This window comes from Euleptes europaea, chromosome 11, assembly GCF_029931775.1.
Source record: "Euleptes europaea isolate rEulEur1 chromosome 11, rEulEur1.hap1, whole genome shotgun sequence".
NCBI lineage: Eukaryota > Metazoa > Chordata > Lepidosauria > Squamata > Sphaerodactylidae > Euleptes > Euleptes europaea.
This window is the reverse complement of record NC_079322.1, coordinates 74293037-74310017: the sequence shown is the minus strand read 5'-3', so window position 1 is coordinate 74310017 and position 16981 is coordinate 74293037. Positions and strand designations below refer to the sequence as shown.

At 46.2% G+C, this 16981-nt stretch overlaps 1 protein-coding gene across 1 annotated transcript in view; it reads left to right on the top strand.

Annotated features, from left to right (window-relative positions):
- Positions 1-16981, top strand: part of CRHR2 (corticotropin releasing hormone receptor 2) — a 119492-nt gene that overhangs the window by 84829 nt on the left and 17682 nt on the right. The window contains exons 6-9 of the mRNA XM_056857136.1: positions 4226-4379; positions 5296-5356; positions 7828-7900; positions 15130-15215. Coding sequence (XP_056713114.1) covers positions 4226-4379; positions 5296-5356; positions 7828-7900; positions 15130-15215 — 374 coding nt within the window. The remainder of the gene's footprint in view (positions 1-4225; positions 4380-5295; positions 5357-7827; positions 7901-15129; positions 15216-16981) is intronic.

The window sequence follows — 16981 nt, the reverse complement described above, 5'->3', positions numbered from 1 at the left end:
TGTCTTTTTCCAGTAACGCTTGAGACTCTTTAGGGAGGGGCCATGACTCAGTGGTAGAGCCTCTGCTTGGCACGCAGAAGGTCCCAGGTTCAATCCCTGGCATCTCCTGTTAAAGGGACTAGGCAAGTAGGTGATATGAAAGACCCCTGCCTGAGACCCTGGAGAGCCGCTGCAGGTCTGAGTAGACAATATTGACTTTGATGGACCAAGGACCTTTAGTAGAAGGCAGCTTCATGTGTTCATGTGTTCATAATGTGACCAAAGCACGGTAGCAGTTTGGTCATTTTAACTTCTAGAGAGACTTCAGGCTTTATTTGATTTAGAACTCACTGATTGTCTTTTTGGTGGCCCACGGTATCCGTAAAACTCTCTTCCAACACCATACTTCAAACGAGTAACCTTTCTTCCTGACACCTCTCTTCATTGTCCAACTTTCACACCCAAACGTAGTGATGGGGAATACTGTAGTATGAATCATCTCGATCTTGGTCGCCGGCGACACTTCCTAACACTTAATTATCTTGTCTCGCTCCTTCGTGGCTTTTCTTCCCAGTCTTAACCTCCTTCTGATTTCTTGGTTGCAGTCTCCCTTTTGGTTGATGATGGAGCCAAGTAATAGAAAATCTTTAACTATTTCAATTTCTTCCTTGTCACCCTTAAAGTTGTGTAATTCCTCAATAGTCATTATTTTTGTTTTCTTGACATTCAGCTGTCATCCGGCTTTGGCACATTCTGCTTTAACCTTCATCAGTAGTCATTTCAAGTCATGTTTTGACAGAGAGAATAGAGCTTCTCCTTCTGCTTCTGACTGTGTAATCTATTTGATTTCTATATTGGCCGTCTGATGGTATCCACATATACAATGGTCTGTTCGGTTGACTGAAACAAGCATTGGCAGTGAACAGATAGATGTCTTCACAGAATTCTCTGAGTCACTTTCCTTCTTCATTCTGTGCTCTTAATCCAAATTTTCGGGCAACATTTGATCTTACTTTGTTTCCCACTTTTGTGGTCCAGTCAACTGTGTTTATCATCCAATCTTGCTTAGGTGTGTGATAAGTTTCTTCCTGGATGCATAAATTTCTTTCCTTCAGCATCTCTAGCTGGGGCATCAACTTGAATGATGGTTATGTTGATAGGCTTTCCGTGAAGTCTGATTTATATTGTTCGGTCAGACGTCGTGTTATAGACCTCGATTGGTTGTGCCACATTTCACCTCACTATTAGAACAACTTTGTTCCTTCTGTATTGTCATTTCCTTAGTAAAACACTTGGTAATTTTGTGACTGAAAATGTCCCAATCCATTTCATTTTACTTCACTCACGCTCAGCATTACAATGTCTAAAAGTTCCATTTCTCATTTTATGATTTCGAGCTCACCTTGATTCATACCTCTCACATTTCATTTTCCTATCATATGCATCAAACAGATGTGGACTTTCATTTTGTATCCATTCATGTCAACAACTGAACATCCTTTTAGCTTTAGTCCAGTCGCGTCATTTAGAATAAGAACATAAGAAAGGTCATGCTGGATCATACCAAGGCCCATCAAGTCCAGCAGTCTGTTCACACAGTGGCCAACCAGGTGCCTCTAGGAAGCCCACGAACAAGACAACTGCAGAAGCATTATCCTACCTGGGTTCCACAGCACCTAATATAATGGGCATGCTCCTCTGATCCTGGAGAGAATAGCTATGCATCATGACTAGTATCCATTTTGACTAGTAGCCATGGATAGCCCTCTCCTCCATGAACATGTCCACTCCCCTCTTAAAGCCTTCCAAGTTGGCAGCCATCACCACATCCTGGGGCAGGGAGTCCCACAAGTTATCTATGCATTCTGTGAAGACATACTTCCTTTTGTCTGTTTTGAATCTCTCACCCTCCAGCTTCAGCGGATGACCCCCGTTCTAGTATTACGAGAGAGGGAGAAAAGCTTCTCCCTGTCCACACTCTCCAAACCATGCATAATTTTACAGACCTCTATCATGTCTCCCCTTAACCACCTTCTTTCCAAGCTAAACAGCCCATAGCGCTATTTGGGTTGACCTCAGCCCATCATCATTGGGTTTTTGAGGTAAGAGCTGGTCAGAAATGATTTACAGTTGCCTTCCCCTGCCCAGTACTAACCAGGATTAGCTGAAATGGCACTGCTGTTGTCTACGACAGATCCTCCACCAGTGTCACCTTCCACTACTGCTGCTGCCCAGTAACTATCCATCAAGGATTCCTCCGCCCCCATCGCCACTGGAACGGTCTGTTCTCTTCTTCTGATGTGGCCGTTGATCCCTGAAGGGGGTCAGGTGTCTCCACTGTGGCCATTCCACCTCAAGTGACTATGCTGGGAGTTTAGAAGAAGAGGAGTTGGTTTTTATAACCTGGTTTTCTCTACCTTTGTGTGTGTGTGTGTGTTAAGTGCCGTCAAGTCGCTTCCGACTCGTGGTGACCCTATGAATGAAAGTCCTCCAAAATGTCCTATCTTTGACGGCCTTGCTCAGATCTTGCAAATTGAAGGCTATGGCTTCCTTTATTGAGTCAATCCATCTCTTGTTGGGTCTTCCTCTTTTCCTGCTGCCCTCAACTTTTCCTATCATGACGGTCTTTTCCAGTGACTCTTGTCATCTCATGACGTGACCAAAATACGACAACCTCAGTTTAGTCTCTACCTTTAAAGAGGCTCAAAGCAGCTTACAATTACTTTCCCTTCCTCTCCCCCCAACAGACACCTTATGAGGTAGGTGGGGCTGAGTGAGTTCTGAGAGAACTGTGACTGGCCCAAGGTCACCCAGCAGGCTTCATGTGGAGGAAAGGGTAAACCAACCCGGTTCACCAGATTAGAGTCCACCGCTCTTAACCACTACACCACACTGGCTCTTGACAGAGGGTATACGCCTTATGGTATTGCTCTCTGCTTTGCTGACGCACACAAACCCCCTCACCACGCCCAAGAGGGGGAATCTCATCCGACCCTACGTCATAGGGCTCTTGTGAGGCTAAAAGGGAAGAGAGGAGAAAAATGTATGCTGTGCTGAGTCCCCATCGGGTTGAACGCTGAGGTATAGATGAATAAAATAAAATGAAGTTCCCAGCATGGGAATCCCGTTGCATGTCTAACTGCATGTCCTCCTGGCAACCACGTGTCTGCAACATGGACTTTGTCGTGTGTGAATCGGCACATATTTCACGGGGTTGTCACGAGGATAAAATGGAGGAGTGGAGACCGATGTTTGCTGCCCTGCACTCCTCAGGTGAAGAGAGGGATCCACTGAGGATGCTTCTTACCTGTTTCAGCCAGCGTCCTCAGAACAAGAAAAAAATTCTCTGCTAATCACAACCGCTCATTTTTGCCCTTAAACAAAATGGAAACGAGTGTCACATATTTTATCTCTTTTTTGTGGAACTCGGCTCTGTTTTGTGCAAATGAGGTCAGAGATCTGATTCTTCAGGGAAATGCAGAGGTAGATCTATTTCAGGACTGCTTAATCATCGAGCCGTACAATTTTATCACTCTCGAGCTCCTCCCCCCAAAGCAGATGTGATTATCCCTGGTTAAAAATTGGCAGGTCTGATCTCACGCTTCATGAGCCGTGGCGATTACCTACCTGCTAGGGCAGGAGGGAAATTGATTAATTTCTTGTCTTTCCTCCTTCTGTGGCTGCTGATTTTTGTTATTGACTTTTTAATTCAAATTAATTTAAGAAGCGTGTCGGTTTCAACGTGATTATTATTTTCACGGCTGTGTATATGCCCCGATTCCTCCAAAGTGCCCCTCCTCGCTATTGGGTACCAACTTTGATTCTGATCGGGGTATCGATTGCCTCCTCAGACTCGTCGCGAACTTGCACACTAATGATAGGTGCCAATTTGTTTTAGTATTGGGATTTTATTGGAATATATTATATTTTTATCATTTTATTATTTTATTGTTATGTATTTTAAATGTTGTGAGCTGCTCTGGGCCCAGCCAGGGTATAAATTTAATAAAATAACAATAAAGATAAGAAATCAAACTTCCTGAAGGGAAAAAACAAGTTTCTAGTCCCTGAGGTTGTGTTGATATACTTGAATGTAAAAGGGGAATATGCCTTGTGGGTCTTAAAGTACTTAAAGCTTCCAGTCTTCTTCAGGCATCTCATTAGATTCGGCCATTTCAGTGGGTCCAGATCGCAGGTGGTTTCCCCACAAGCCTGACCTACGAATCCCCTCTGCTCTCTTTGCCAGCCGTGGTGCCGCTGCATCACGACCATCTTCAACTACTTTGTGGTGACCAACTTCTTCTGGATGTTTGTGGAAGGCTGCTACCTGCACACGGCCATCGTGATGACGTACTCGACGGACAAGCTCCGGAAATGGGTCTTTCTCTTCATCGGATGGTGTAAGTGTGCAAGGCGTACTTTTCCTTTCTGAGCAGTTTGTTCATTCCCAAGGGATCATTTCGGCATGTTCTCTGCAGAAATGGAAGCTGGGTCGAGGGCAGGAACTGGGCCGTCCAAAGGGTTTCAGGTTACAGGAACATAAGAAAAGCCTTGCTGGATCATACCAAGGTACATCAAGTCCAGCAGTCTGTTCACACAGTGGCCAACCGGGTGCCTCTAGGAAGCCCACAAGCAAGATGACTGCAGCAGCATCCTGCCTGTGTTCCACAGCACCTCATATGTAATAGGCATGCTCCTCTGATATTGGAAAGAATAGGTATGCATCAAGACCAGTATCCATAAGAAAAGCCTGCTGGATCAGACCCAGGCCCATCAAGTCCAGCAGTCTGTTCACACAGTGGCCAACCAGGCGCCTCTAGAAAGCCCACAAACAAGACGACTGCAGCAGCATTCCCCTGCCCTTGTTCCAAAGCACCTAATATAACAGACATGCTCCTCTGATCCTGGAGAGAATAGGGCTGCATAATGACAAGTATCCATTTCGGCTAGTAGCCACGAACACCCCTCTCCTCCATGATCATGTCCACTCCCTTCTTCAAGCCTTCCAAGTTGGCAGCCATCACCACATCCTGAGGCAGGGAGTTCCACAATGTAACTATGGTTTGACAAGTCACACGCTGTGCAGGCCTCAAAAATGGCCTGCAGGTATTTACGTGCTGGTTGCTGTGTCGTGCAGGGATGACAGGAGATGCTGGGGTGGAGCTTCGGTCCTTCCATCTGAATGAACGGAGCACCACTACTTTGCCCGTTGAAGCAGTCGGAGTCAGCAAGGGAAGGTCTGTTCACTCAGAGAGCCCAACTGAGAATTGTATTTGTCAAAGTGATCTCCACTGTCTCTTCTTCTCCCCCTTGTAGGTATACCCTTTCCAATCATTGTCACTTGGGCTGTCTGCAAGCTCCATTATGAAAATGAACAGTAAGTAAAACAATTTGACCCATCCTCTTCTGCCTGCTTCAGAGGACAGGATCATAATCTTTCTCCTCCTATCCAGGAGGTGAATGATTGCAATAGCACCAACAACCCACCGATTCGGTCGGAACTACCTTATAACAGGGTCAGTGTTAATTGCTGGGGGGGAAATACTCTTTATGGGGGTGGGAAGTATAGATGTATAGGCTGTGGCTAGGAATACGACAGAATCACATGAAGCTGCCTTATACTGAATCAGACCCTGGGTCCATCAAAGTCAGTCTTGTCTACTCAGACCGGCAGCGACTCTCCAGGGTCTCAGGCAGAGGTCTTTCACATCACCTACTTGCCTAGTCCCTTTAACTGGAGACGCCGGGGATTGAACCTGGGACCTTCTGCATGCCAAGCAGATGCTCTGCCACTAAGCCACAGCCCCTTCCATCACAAAAGTAAAACAATCACACACAAAAATCACAAAAGCAAAAAAGCATCAACAGCAGGAACATAGAATCATAGAGTTGGAAGGGACCACCAGGGTCATCAACAAAAACAAGGTAAACCCTAAACTAGTGATAATGGTGACATAAGAGAGTCAGCGTAGTGTAGTGGTTAAGAGCGGCAGACTCTAATACGGAGTACGGGGTTTGATTCCTCACTCCTCCACATGGAGCCTGCTGGGTGACCTTGGGCCAGTCACAGTTCTCTCAGAACTCTCTCAGCCCTCGTGGAGGAGTGGCAAACCACCGCCAAACGTCTCTTGTCTTGAAAACCCTATGGAGTCGCCATAAGTTAGCTGCCACTTGACGGCAATTTCCACCGCCAAGAAACGCAAATACTTGTGTCAGCTGACCTCCAGTGAAAATATCCTGATAACAAGAGGGCCCAGAATTTTTTCAGCATGGGGCATTTTTAAAGAACAATTCCAAATGCCAGCCAGGTGGCAGTGGGGCTGGCCCTGCCCACTGTCAGTTCGGGTGGAGATCGATGGTGGGGGTAAGTTCCATCAAGTCGCAGCCAACGTATGGCCACCCCACAGGCTTTTCAAGGCAAAAGACAAACAGAGATGGTTTTGCCATTGCCAGCCTCTGCGTCACGACCCTGGACTTCCTTGGTGGTCTCCCATCCAAGTACCAACAAGGGCCCATCCCATCCAAGTACCAGCAAGCTTCAGAGATCTAGATCAGGCTAGCCTGGGCCATCCATGTCTGGGCAGGCAGGAAATACAGAGAGCCAAACCCCAAAAGTTAATCTGGGAGTTCTTAATATCGGGGAACTCACTGCTAAAAGTGCAAACTGGCTTTGCTGAAAAATGATATGTGAAGTTCTGTTTATAAGAACATAAGAAGAGCCCTGCTGGATCAGACCAGTGGTCCATCTAATCCAGCATCCTGTCTCACACAGTGGCCAACCAGTTCCTCTGGCGGTCCAGCACCAGGGCACAGAGGCTAAGGCCTTCATTAGAACATAGGAAGATTTGCTGGATCAGATCTGTGGTCTCATGAAGCTGCCTTACAATGAATCAGACACTTGGTCCATCAGAGTCAGTCTACTTAGACCGGCAGCCCTAGGGTCTCAGGCAGAGGTCTTTCACATCACCTACTTGCCTAGTCCCTTTAACCGGAGGTGCCAGGGATTGAACTTGGGACCTTCTGCATGCCAAGCAGATGCTCTACCACTAAGCCACAGCCCCTCCATCTGGTCCAGCATCCTGTCTCACACAGAGGCAACCAGTTCCCCTGGAGGTCCAGCACCAGGGCACAGAGGCCGAGGCCTTCATTAGAACATCGAAAGAACCCTGTTGGATCAGACCAGTGGTCCATCTAATCCAACATCCCATCTCACACAATAGCCAACCGGCTCCTCTGGAGGTCCAGCACCAGGGCATAGAGGCTGAGGCCTTCCCCTGATGTTGCCTCCTGCTCTCTGGGATTTAGAGGTAAGCACAGAAGAACATCAGAAGAGTCCTGCTGGATCAGACCCAACACCCATCCTAGTCCAGCATCCGGTCTCACACAGTGGCCAACCAGCTGCCTTTAGGAAGCCCACAAACCAGAAGATGGGCGTTGACATGTGATGGCTGATTGGCAGGTGTGAGTCCTCCCAACACTGAAACGAGGCCCACGCCTGTGCAAACTGACCCTCATGATACTAAAATGTTTCCTCCTCCTCCGTCCTTGGACTTTCATGACTGTCAAAGTCTTTTTATGGCTCTTTTAAAAACTGCGCCCAAAATGATAATTAACGATAATAACAGTAATAAATCAGCTGCTTACTATTTCCACCGAAAGAAAACAAGTTTGACGCCAGAGAAGCAGATCCATCCATTTCCTTGTATATGCATAATTAATATGGAAACCAAAACTCCCCATTTGGAAGGTAATTGTGCACAATTCCTAAAGGGGCAACTTGGACCTTGCTGTAATTTTCTTGATGTATGGGATTTGAATTAGCTTTTATAAATGACTTTCTATTTACAGATGCTGGTTTGGAAAGGAACCAGGGAAGTACATAGACTACATCTATCAAGGACCAGTGATTCTTGTTCTGCTGGTAAGGTTTCTCTCTAAGATTTCTCATCCAAATTACAGATGCTGATGAAATTCTCTGTATCTGAATTTCTAAATGGGGGGCAGGGAGGTATTGAGTTTCCTGCTTTGGGGGCACCAGGTGAGCTGTTCCTCTGTTTTTTTTTATTTCCAGGTTTTAGAATCATAGAGTTGAAAGGTACCACCAGGGTCATCTAGTCCAACCCCCTGCACAATGCAGGAAATTCACAACTACCTCCCACCCACTCCCCCAATGACCCCTACTCTGTGCCCAGAAGAAGAAGAAGAGTTGGTTTTTATATGCCGACTTTCTCTACCACTTAAGGGAGACTCAGAGCGGCTTACAATCACCTTCCCTTCCCCTCCCCACAACAGACACCCTGTGAGGTAGGTGGGGCTGAGAGAGTGGGACTAGTCCAAGGTCACCAGCTGGCTTCATGTGTAGGAGTGGGGAAGCCAACCCGGTTCACCAGATTAACATCTGCCTCTCATGTGGAGGATTGGGGAATCAAACCCGGTTCTCCAGATCAGAGTCCACCGCTCCAAACCACCGCTCTTAACCACTATACCACGCTGGCTGTCCCAGAAGATGGCCAAGATGCCCTCCTCTCATCATCATCTGCTTTTGTTACCGTTCTCTGCTTTGAGATCCTAATGCACATTCGTGCACCCGTGTGCATAGATTACATCAGAGGGGAACAAGAATTCCTGTTGCAGTAGTTCAGCTGTGTGAAGATTGCGGGGAGTGGGGACTAGCGTGGTGTAGTGATTAAGAGAGGTGGGCTCTAATCTGGAGAACTGGGTTCGATTCCACACTCCTCCACGTGAAGCTTGCTGGGAGACCTTGGGCCAGTCACAGTTCTCTCCAAACTGTCTCAGCCCCACCTACCTCATAAGGGGTCTGTTGTGGAGAGAGGAAGGGAAGATTATTGTAAACCAGTTTGAGACTCCTTGAAGGTAGAGATCACTGGCCACCAAGATTGAGTTAATTCATGCCAACGTATTCCCTATTGCTATGTATGGGTGTGAACGCTGGACAATGAAGAAAGCTGATAGGAAGAAAGTAGATTCCTTTGAAATGTGGTGTTGAAGGAGAGTGTTACGGATACCCTGGACTGCCCAAAAAAACAAATCAGTGGGTTCTAGATCAAATCAAGCCTGAACTGACTTTAGAAGCAAAAATGACTAAACTGAGGCTGTCATACTTCTCATAATGTCGTACATTATGTCGTACATTATGAGAAGACAAACGTCACTGGAAAACACAATCATGCTAGGAAACGTTGAAGGCAGCAGGAAAAGAGGAAGATCCAACGGGAGATGGATTGACTCTATAAAGGAAGCCACGGCCCTTAGTTTGCAAGACCTGAGCAAGGCTGTTAATGACAGGATGTTTTGGAGGACATTGATTCATAGGGTCGCCATGAGTCAGAAGTGACTTGACGGCACTTAACACACACACAAAGGTAGAGAAAATCGGAGTATAAAAACCAGCTCTTCTTCTTCTTCTTCTTTTTCTTCTTCTTCTTCTTCTTTTTAATCAATGGTTGTTTCTGTGCATCAACAACTTTTAAGAGGAAGAAGGATCTAGATTGGGGGAAAGTTGTTCATTTGGTCCCTATTGTGTAGTGCCAATCGGATAACATCTGTGATATCCCCAATGCACCTACCAGTATCTAGTGCCATGATCCCCAGTGTCTCAAGGTTGTTGTTGTTGTTTTTTTTTTTAAGGCTTGTGGTATTTTAAATTTTTGTAAAGTGAGTGATGACTGTACCACATGTAGAGCTTTAAACACACGTGCAGAAATTTAAAAATGCTGGAAAATCTGCTGATCCCTGAGGGATGAGGCAAAACTGAGAGTAAGGTGTGGGTGGAAGGTCACATCTTAGTCTAGCATTCATCCTGCCTCTAACGGAAGTTTCAAACCTGGTTTTGCATGGCATGTGAAGAAGCCCAAGCGAGACCCCTTCCATTAAAGCATCCTCCATCTTTACAAAACCAAAGTCCAGTGGCACCATAAAGCCTGGCAACATTTGTTCCAGCATGAGCTGTCAGCTCTAAGAGTTCCCTTCTTCAAATGCAAATGCAAGGGAAATCGTTTTACACAAATTTATAAGGAAAAAAATTACGGAGGTGGGGTAAGGGGAAATTGCCTGCATTTGGATAGACGTATACCTCTTTTGCGTCTGTGCAGGTTTCTTCATGAAGCTGATGGATTTCCAGTCCTCCTCTCCCACATCCCAGTAATTTTCCTTTCAGATGCATGCAAAATGATTGCCCTCTTATTTGCATCTGAAGAAGTGAGTGCTGGAATAAATTCTGGAATACCTGCTGTTAGTCTTTAAGGCAGCTACCTCACAGGGTGTCTGTTGTGGGGAGGGGAAGGGAAGGTGACTGTAAGCTGGTTTGATTCTTCCTTAAGTGGTAGAGAAAATTGGCATATAAAAACCAACTCTTCTTCTTCCTCCTCTGTAGTCTGGAGATTAGCTGTAATTTCAGTAGACCTTCCATCCCCGCCTGGAGGTGGCTACCTTATGAGGAGGCAAGATATACTTTTGCGGACAGGAAGCTCCAGAGCTTAGGGGCCAGAGTAGAGAAGTTGAGAAAATCAAGGGGTTTATTCCATTTCCTGTCTAGACAAAGCAGGCTTATTTGAGATGATGGTCCTACTCCGCATCCACTGTGTTCCTACCATTCTCACCTCTAGTGAGGTCAACATGTGGAGAAGGCTGCTCCCTCTCTTGTGATTCTTTAACAGGGGGTACCAAAGATTTCACTTTATGTACACAAAGGTGGTACTTTCCCTGTACCGCCCCAAGTCCATACCTAGAGGATGCTTTACTTTAACGATTCTGCTCAAATGACCAATAGGTCTTAAGCAAGCCCACCTGGCCTACAAGGGCAGATCCTGTTGGAGAATGGAACTTTACTAATAATAAATAAATAAATTTTATTTGTGGCTCGTATGCCAGATAAAACAGGTAAAACAAAAACTGACCATACAGAGTAGATGTTTACAACCAAGGCCAACAAAATCAGGAATCACCCAATTTTACCTTTTCACAGATTAAGGATGTACATTAAGGCGACATAGCTTCATTGCTACTACACAATATTTTGCAACCTGGGTGGTGATCGGTGGGTGAGCTGTCTCCCAGCAGAAAGCTTTTGGTCCATTCACCCTCATCACCAGATGGTCCATTCCCCTAATCAAAGGGTCAATAATATTGAAGCAGGCTGACTTGTAGAGGGGACATCTAAAAATACATGCTCAATGGTTTCTAGCCCCCTGTGTTACATGGGCAAAGTCTCTCCACCCTGGGGATCTTCTTAAATCTCTCTTCTAATATGGCAGAGGGTAGGGCTGCACATCTGGCCAGTGTATAGGCCCTCCTATGTGTGTTCCTTTCCAGGGAGTGGAACTTTACTAAATCTGCCCTTCAACTCAGGCGACGGCAGAGCATTCAATCGGGCTATCATACAGGCTTCCCTATACTTGGGACAGGTTAGCAGATTTAAGTACCCAGGCACACTTTGTGGGAAAATACCCCAAAAGAGGGTGGAGCAAAACTCTCCATGCTCTATCGTGCACACTATTGCGATCTAATCAAATCAAGCTTTTTAAAATCTGAGTCACTGCCCAAATCAAGCTTTTAAAAATCTGAGTCACTGCCCAAATCAAGCTTTGACCGCGGCCATCGAGGAAGCCACCACGGCCGAGTCCTCCGCACGGCCCGGCCGTCTAGGTGACCGGGCCGCACCGACTCCCCGTGATCCGACTCCAGTCCACCACGAGAGCGCCAGCGACGCGGCCTCCAGTGACGAGGACGTGACTCACAAGCTGAGCGACCACGGGGGCGCCAGGCACGGGGCGCCATGGACCGCCTGTGCGCAAGCTGCGGCGAGCAACACGGCCGCCGTTCCTGCCGGTTCCGCGACACCTCTTGCCGGGCTTGCAGCAGGGTCGGCCACATTGCCAAGGTCTGCTGCTTGGCGCCGAAGGGACGGTCATCGCGCCCAGCCAAGAAAGATGGCGGCCCACAACCTGTCCACGACTTGGACAACGACGAGCCCACCATCGGCCGCCGGGGTTGCCGCGATTCCGAGCCACACAGCATCTGCCACCACGACTAGATTAATTCATGCCATTGTATTCCCTATTACTATGTATGGGTGTGAAAGCTGGACAGTGAAGAAAGATGATAGGAAGAAAATAGATTCCTTTGAAATGTGGTGTTGGAGGAGAGGGTTACGGATTCTGTGGACTGCCAAAAAAACAAATCAGCGGGTTATAGATCAAATCAAGCCTGAACTGACCCTAGAAGCTAAAATGACTAAACTGAGGCTATCGTGTTTTGGTCACGTCATGAGACGACAAGAGTCACTGGAAAAGACAGTCATGCTAGGAAAAGCTGAGGGCAGCAGGAAAAGAGGAAGACCCAACAAGAGATAGATTGACTCAATAAAGGAAGCCACGGCCCTCAATTTGCAAGATCTGAGCAAGGCTGTCAAAGACAGAACATTTTGGAGGACTTTCATTCATAGGGTCGCCATGAGTCAGAAGCGACTTGACGGCACTTAACACACACATTGAGGATCCTAGCCCTTTTATCTACTGCTTGTTTCCCCAGTGGCTTATAATTATCATTCCCAAGACGCTGCACATAGTAGTTGGGGTGTGTATTTAGCACCAACCTTACCCAACAGGCTAGGGGATACAGTACAAACCGGTGACTTTTCACATCCCTGTGGGCCGTAGCCAGGAAATAACTGCATTACCCGCTGCTGCTTCCAAACTGTCTTTTTCTTCTGGAACTATTCAGAGCTCTCCAAAGAGCTCAGGGGAAGGGAGAGAGATGCCTTCCAGAAGTGAAATGTCAGGGAGCCGAATGCAATCCTTTGCCATGCCTGCGCTTAGTCTCCCGGAGTGTTGCTCTCTTCCAATTACGGCTCATAAGCAAAGAGACCTTGCCCTATCGAAGAAGGGGAAAAAAATTGTGTGTTTAGTCCAAGGACCGAAATGATTTCATTATTGCTCTGACCTCATTTCTCGTCATCCGACGAAGGCAGCTGCCAGTTCCCTTCATGTTTTTTATCATTCTTTTCTCCCCTGACCCTGACCCTTGCAGCAATCGATACCGATATTTCTGTCTGCGGTAAGGCTTAGAAAGGCTCCATAAGCATACACAAAACCCACAACCTTGTATATTTCAGGCGCAGTACTAAAATATCTAATGGCCAGAAAATGACCTTACTGATTATTTTTTTCATAACAACATGTATATATAAATAATTTCAGGTGGGAAGTCATGTTTGTCTGCAGTGGAAAAGCAAGATTCGAGTCCAGTAGCTGGAAAACGTTCTTAAGGATAAGGATGTGTCACTGGCAACCAAGATCAAGTTAATTCATGCCATCATATTGTTACTATGTGTGGGTGCGAAAGCTGGACATTGAAGAAAGCTGATAGGAAGAAAATAGATTCCTTTGAAATGTGGTGTTGGAGGAGAGGGTTACGGATACCCTGGACCGCCAAAAAGACAAATCAGTGGGTTCTAGACCAAATCAAGCCTGAACTGACCCTAGAAGCTAAAATGACTAAACTGAGGTTATCGTACTGACTCAGGACAAAACAGCTTCATCTGTTCAGATTTTGGGGGAGGGGCTGTGGCTCAGTGGTAGAGCATCATTTTATTTTATTTTATCTGATTTATACCCAGCCCTTTGCCGGTCAAGCCTTTCCTGGTCATGAGTTCATATGTGTTTAAGGGGCCAGGATAATATGTGATGACTTGCATGTTTCTTTGAAAAATGAGAGAATTCTCTTACAGTACACCAATATTGCCCTGTCCTGTATGGTGCCGGCTAGCCTGATCTCATCAGATCTCAGAAGCTAAGCAGGGTCAGCCTTAGGATTGCCAGCTCCGGGTTGGGAAATACCTAGAGATTTTGGGGGCGGAGCCTGAGGAGGGCAGGATTTGGAGAGGGGGACTTCAATGCCATAGAGTCCAATGGCCAAAGCGTCCATTTTCTCCAGGTGAACTGATCTCTACTGGCTGGAGATCAGTTGTAATAGCAGGAGATCTCCTGCCACCACCTGGAGATTGGGAACCCTAGTCAGCCTGGTTAGTACTTGGACAGGAGACCACCAAGGAAGTCCAGGGACGCTACACAGAGGCAGGAAATAGCAAACCACCTCTGAACATCTCTTGCCTTGACCAGATGTCCCAGGCTAGCCCGATCTCCTCAGATCTTGGAAGCTAAGCAGGGTTATGTCGTGGAGGCAGGCAATGGCAAACCACCTCTGAATGCCTTTTGCCTTGAAAACCCTGCGGGGTCGTCATAAGTCTGCAACTTGATGGCTCTTCCCACACACACACACAAACACACACACACCAGTATGATTTCAAATCAATAACAGCCAACTTCTGTTGTCTCAAGGAGACGCTCATCTCTTGAGACAAGTGTTCCAGACGCTGAGCACAGTTTTTGTGGACTTGCGTCACCTTATTCAAGACCGAAGATGACGATCCTGACTTAGAAAGCTGGCAAGAATTCGCTCTGTGGCCATGCTGTTGTTTTGCCTTATTTAACAGTATTCAGGTGTCTTGAAAAATTGCGGCACAACCTCAGCCGCGGGGTGTGTGTCTCAGTATGCCCCCATCTGCTCCGCTTTCTCCCCTTAGCATTTCCAGGAGACGAAGACAGGGGCCCCCGAAGCATCTGTGTCTCTTTGATGATCTACATTTACAAAGATCTTCATTTGCATTTTACCTACAGAATCCAACAGAGAGAAGCAACGTTAAAATGAGACATCTTTGTTTCTTACAGTATGAAAATAAGGCTGCCGGGGTCCACATAAAATTGATTCAGAAGCCACCATCTGGCCATCCCACATTTCAAATAGCCATGTATTTTTTTTTTTGCTTCGATGCTTTTTTGAAAATATTTTTTGCTCAAGATTGTAATGAGCGTGCCTTAACCCATGTCTGACAATTCTGCTCTAAGCGGAGACTCTCAGCAGGGTAGAAAGGAGGCATGCTCCAGGATCTGTTCTCCAGGAAGAAGTGCAATTTCATTTCATGCCTGTTGTTATATTGCACATTGCAGTATAAAAAAGAAACTCCTTTTGAATTGAACTGCTCTGCGGACTGGTTATTTGGCTGGGCGTTCGCCTCTTGAAATCCACTGATCTTGTTTTCTCTTTTCCCCACCTTTTTTTTCTCCTTTTCAGATAAATTTTGTATTCCTGTTTAACATAGTTAGGATTTTAATGACAAAACTGAGAGCATCGACCACTTCAGAAACAATACAGTACAGGTAAGTTGAACGGTAGAAATCATCTGGGATTTTTGGGTGAAATGTGCACAATGTTTAATAGCTGGATATCTCCATGTGCAGTACAGAAGGTGTTCAGTAGCTGAATAATGAAATCCAGGATGGACATGTCTACTCAGACAAGGAGCACATTAAACCTAGTCTTACATAAGCTAAGCATGTTTGTAATTCCATGTTCATACATAACCAAAACAGGTAAGAACTTAGCTTGTCTCAGGCCGGAAGTAACAACCTTGCCTTGAATCAGAAACGTATTTTATTTTATTTATTTGGGGATTTTTGTTTCAATTTTTATCTAACAACATAGCAATACAGTAACAATACCATAATTTCAATACAATCCAACTAAAAATTCAGCATGCAGCAAACTAACGCTTTTGGCATAATAAGCCAGTAGCTCTGCTGGTCAAGTCCACCAAAATTACATTAGCGGAATGCCTGGTGGAATAACTCTGTCTTATTTGCCCTGCTGAATGCAGACGAGTCCCGTAGGGCACGGGTCTTCCCAGACAAAGCATTCCACCAGATTGGGGCCACAATGGAAAAGGACCTTGCCATTGTCGCGCTCAAACGGGCAGATTGAGGGCCGGGCACCACCGAAAGGCAACATGCGGTGGAATGAAGATACCATGAGGAATCATAATGGGAAAGGCCAGCCATGATGGGGAGGGACCCAAGGGACAGGTTGTAGCCTTTACAGTTCTTGGAACCTGATCCATATCCAACAATGAGAGCAAGAGGAAGTGGTCCAAACAAGGACCAGACAATGGAGCCTCCAGTACCTTACATTGCATCAACCATAGTGTGAAAAGGCAATGTTCTACAACAGCGTGGTGTAGTGGTTAAGAGCAGTGGTTTGGAGCAGTGGATTCTGATCTGGAGAACCAGGTTTGACTCCCCACTCCTACACATGAGCGGCAGAGGCTAATCTGGTGAACTGGGTTTGTTTTCCCACTCCTACACATGAAGCCAGCTGGGTGACCTTGGGCTAGTCACAGCTCTCTCAGCCCCACCGACCTCACAGGGTATCTATTGTGGGGAAGGAAAGGTGATTGCAAGGTGGTTTGATTCTTCCTTGAGTGGTAGAGAAAGTCAGCATATAAAAACCAACTCTTCTTCGTCGTCCTCTTCTTTCTCCAGTCCCCCAGACAGGAGCAAGCAAATTACCGTACGTAAAGATTTCCGAGTTGCCGAGAACCCCTTTTGAATTCTCTGTCCTCGGATAGTCGCAATGTGTTTGGTTGCTGTGTTTGTTCCCAAAATCACCCCAAAGGTTAAACATTTCCTTAATGTATCCCCAACCAAATGCCATCGTAAAGTCCAGAAGCGTAAAGCGCTACAGGGAAACTCTAGGAGCGCTGCAGTGTTCATCTGGTGGGGCCAGTGGACATCTGGTGGGGTAATCTGCCTCGAGTCCCTGTGAAAAGGGCAGGCTATATAAATAAATCAAATAAATCAGCCTTTGGCGTTGTTGGATGTCCATCTGGTGGGACCCAATCGCTGGGTCGAGCTCCCCCCCCCCCCCCAAATCAAGATGTTTGAGCATGCCAAGCAGCAGAAAAACACCGCTGGCTCATGTTTCCTATCCATTCAGTTTGATTTGTTTTAGCCACGGGCCATAACAAAGAGCTAAAATTTGGAAATGAGAGAGAAAGGAAATAAAATCCTATTTCCATTACAGATTCACTAAATACATCCGCAGGGTTGGAGACAATCAATTTCATTCCATTTCTATCATCTTTTGGCAA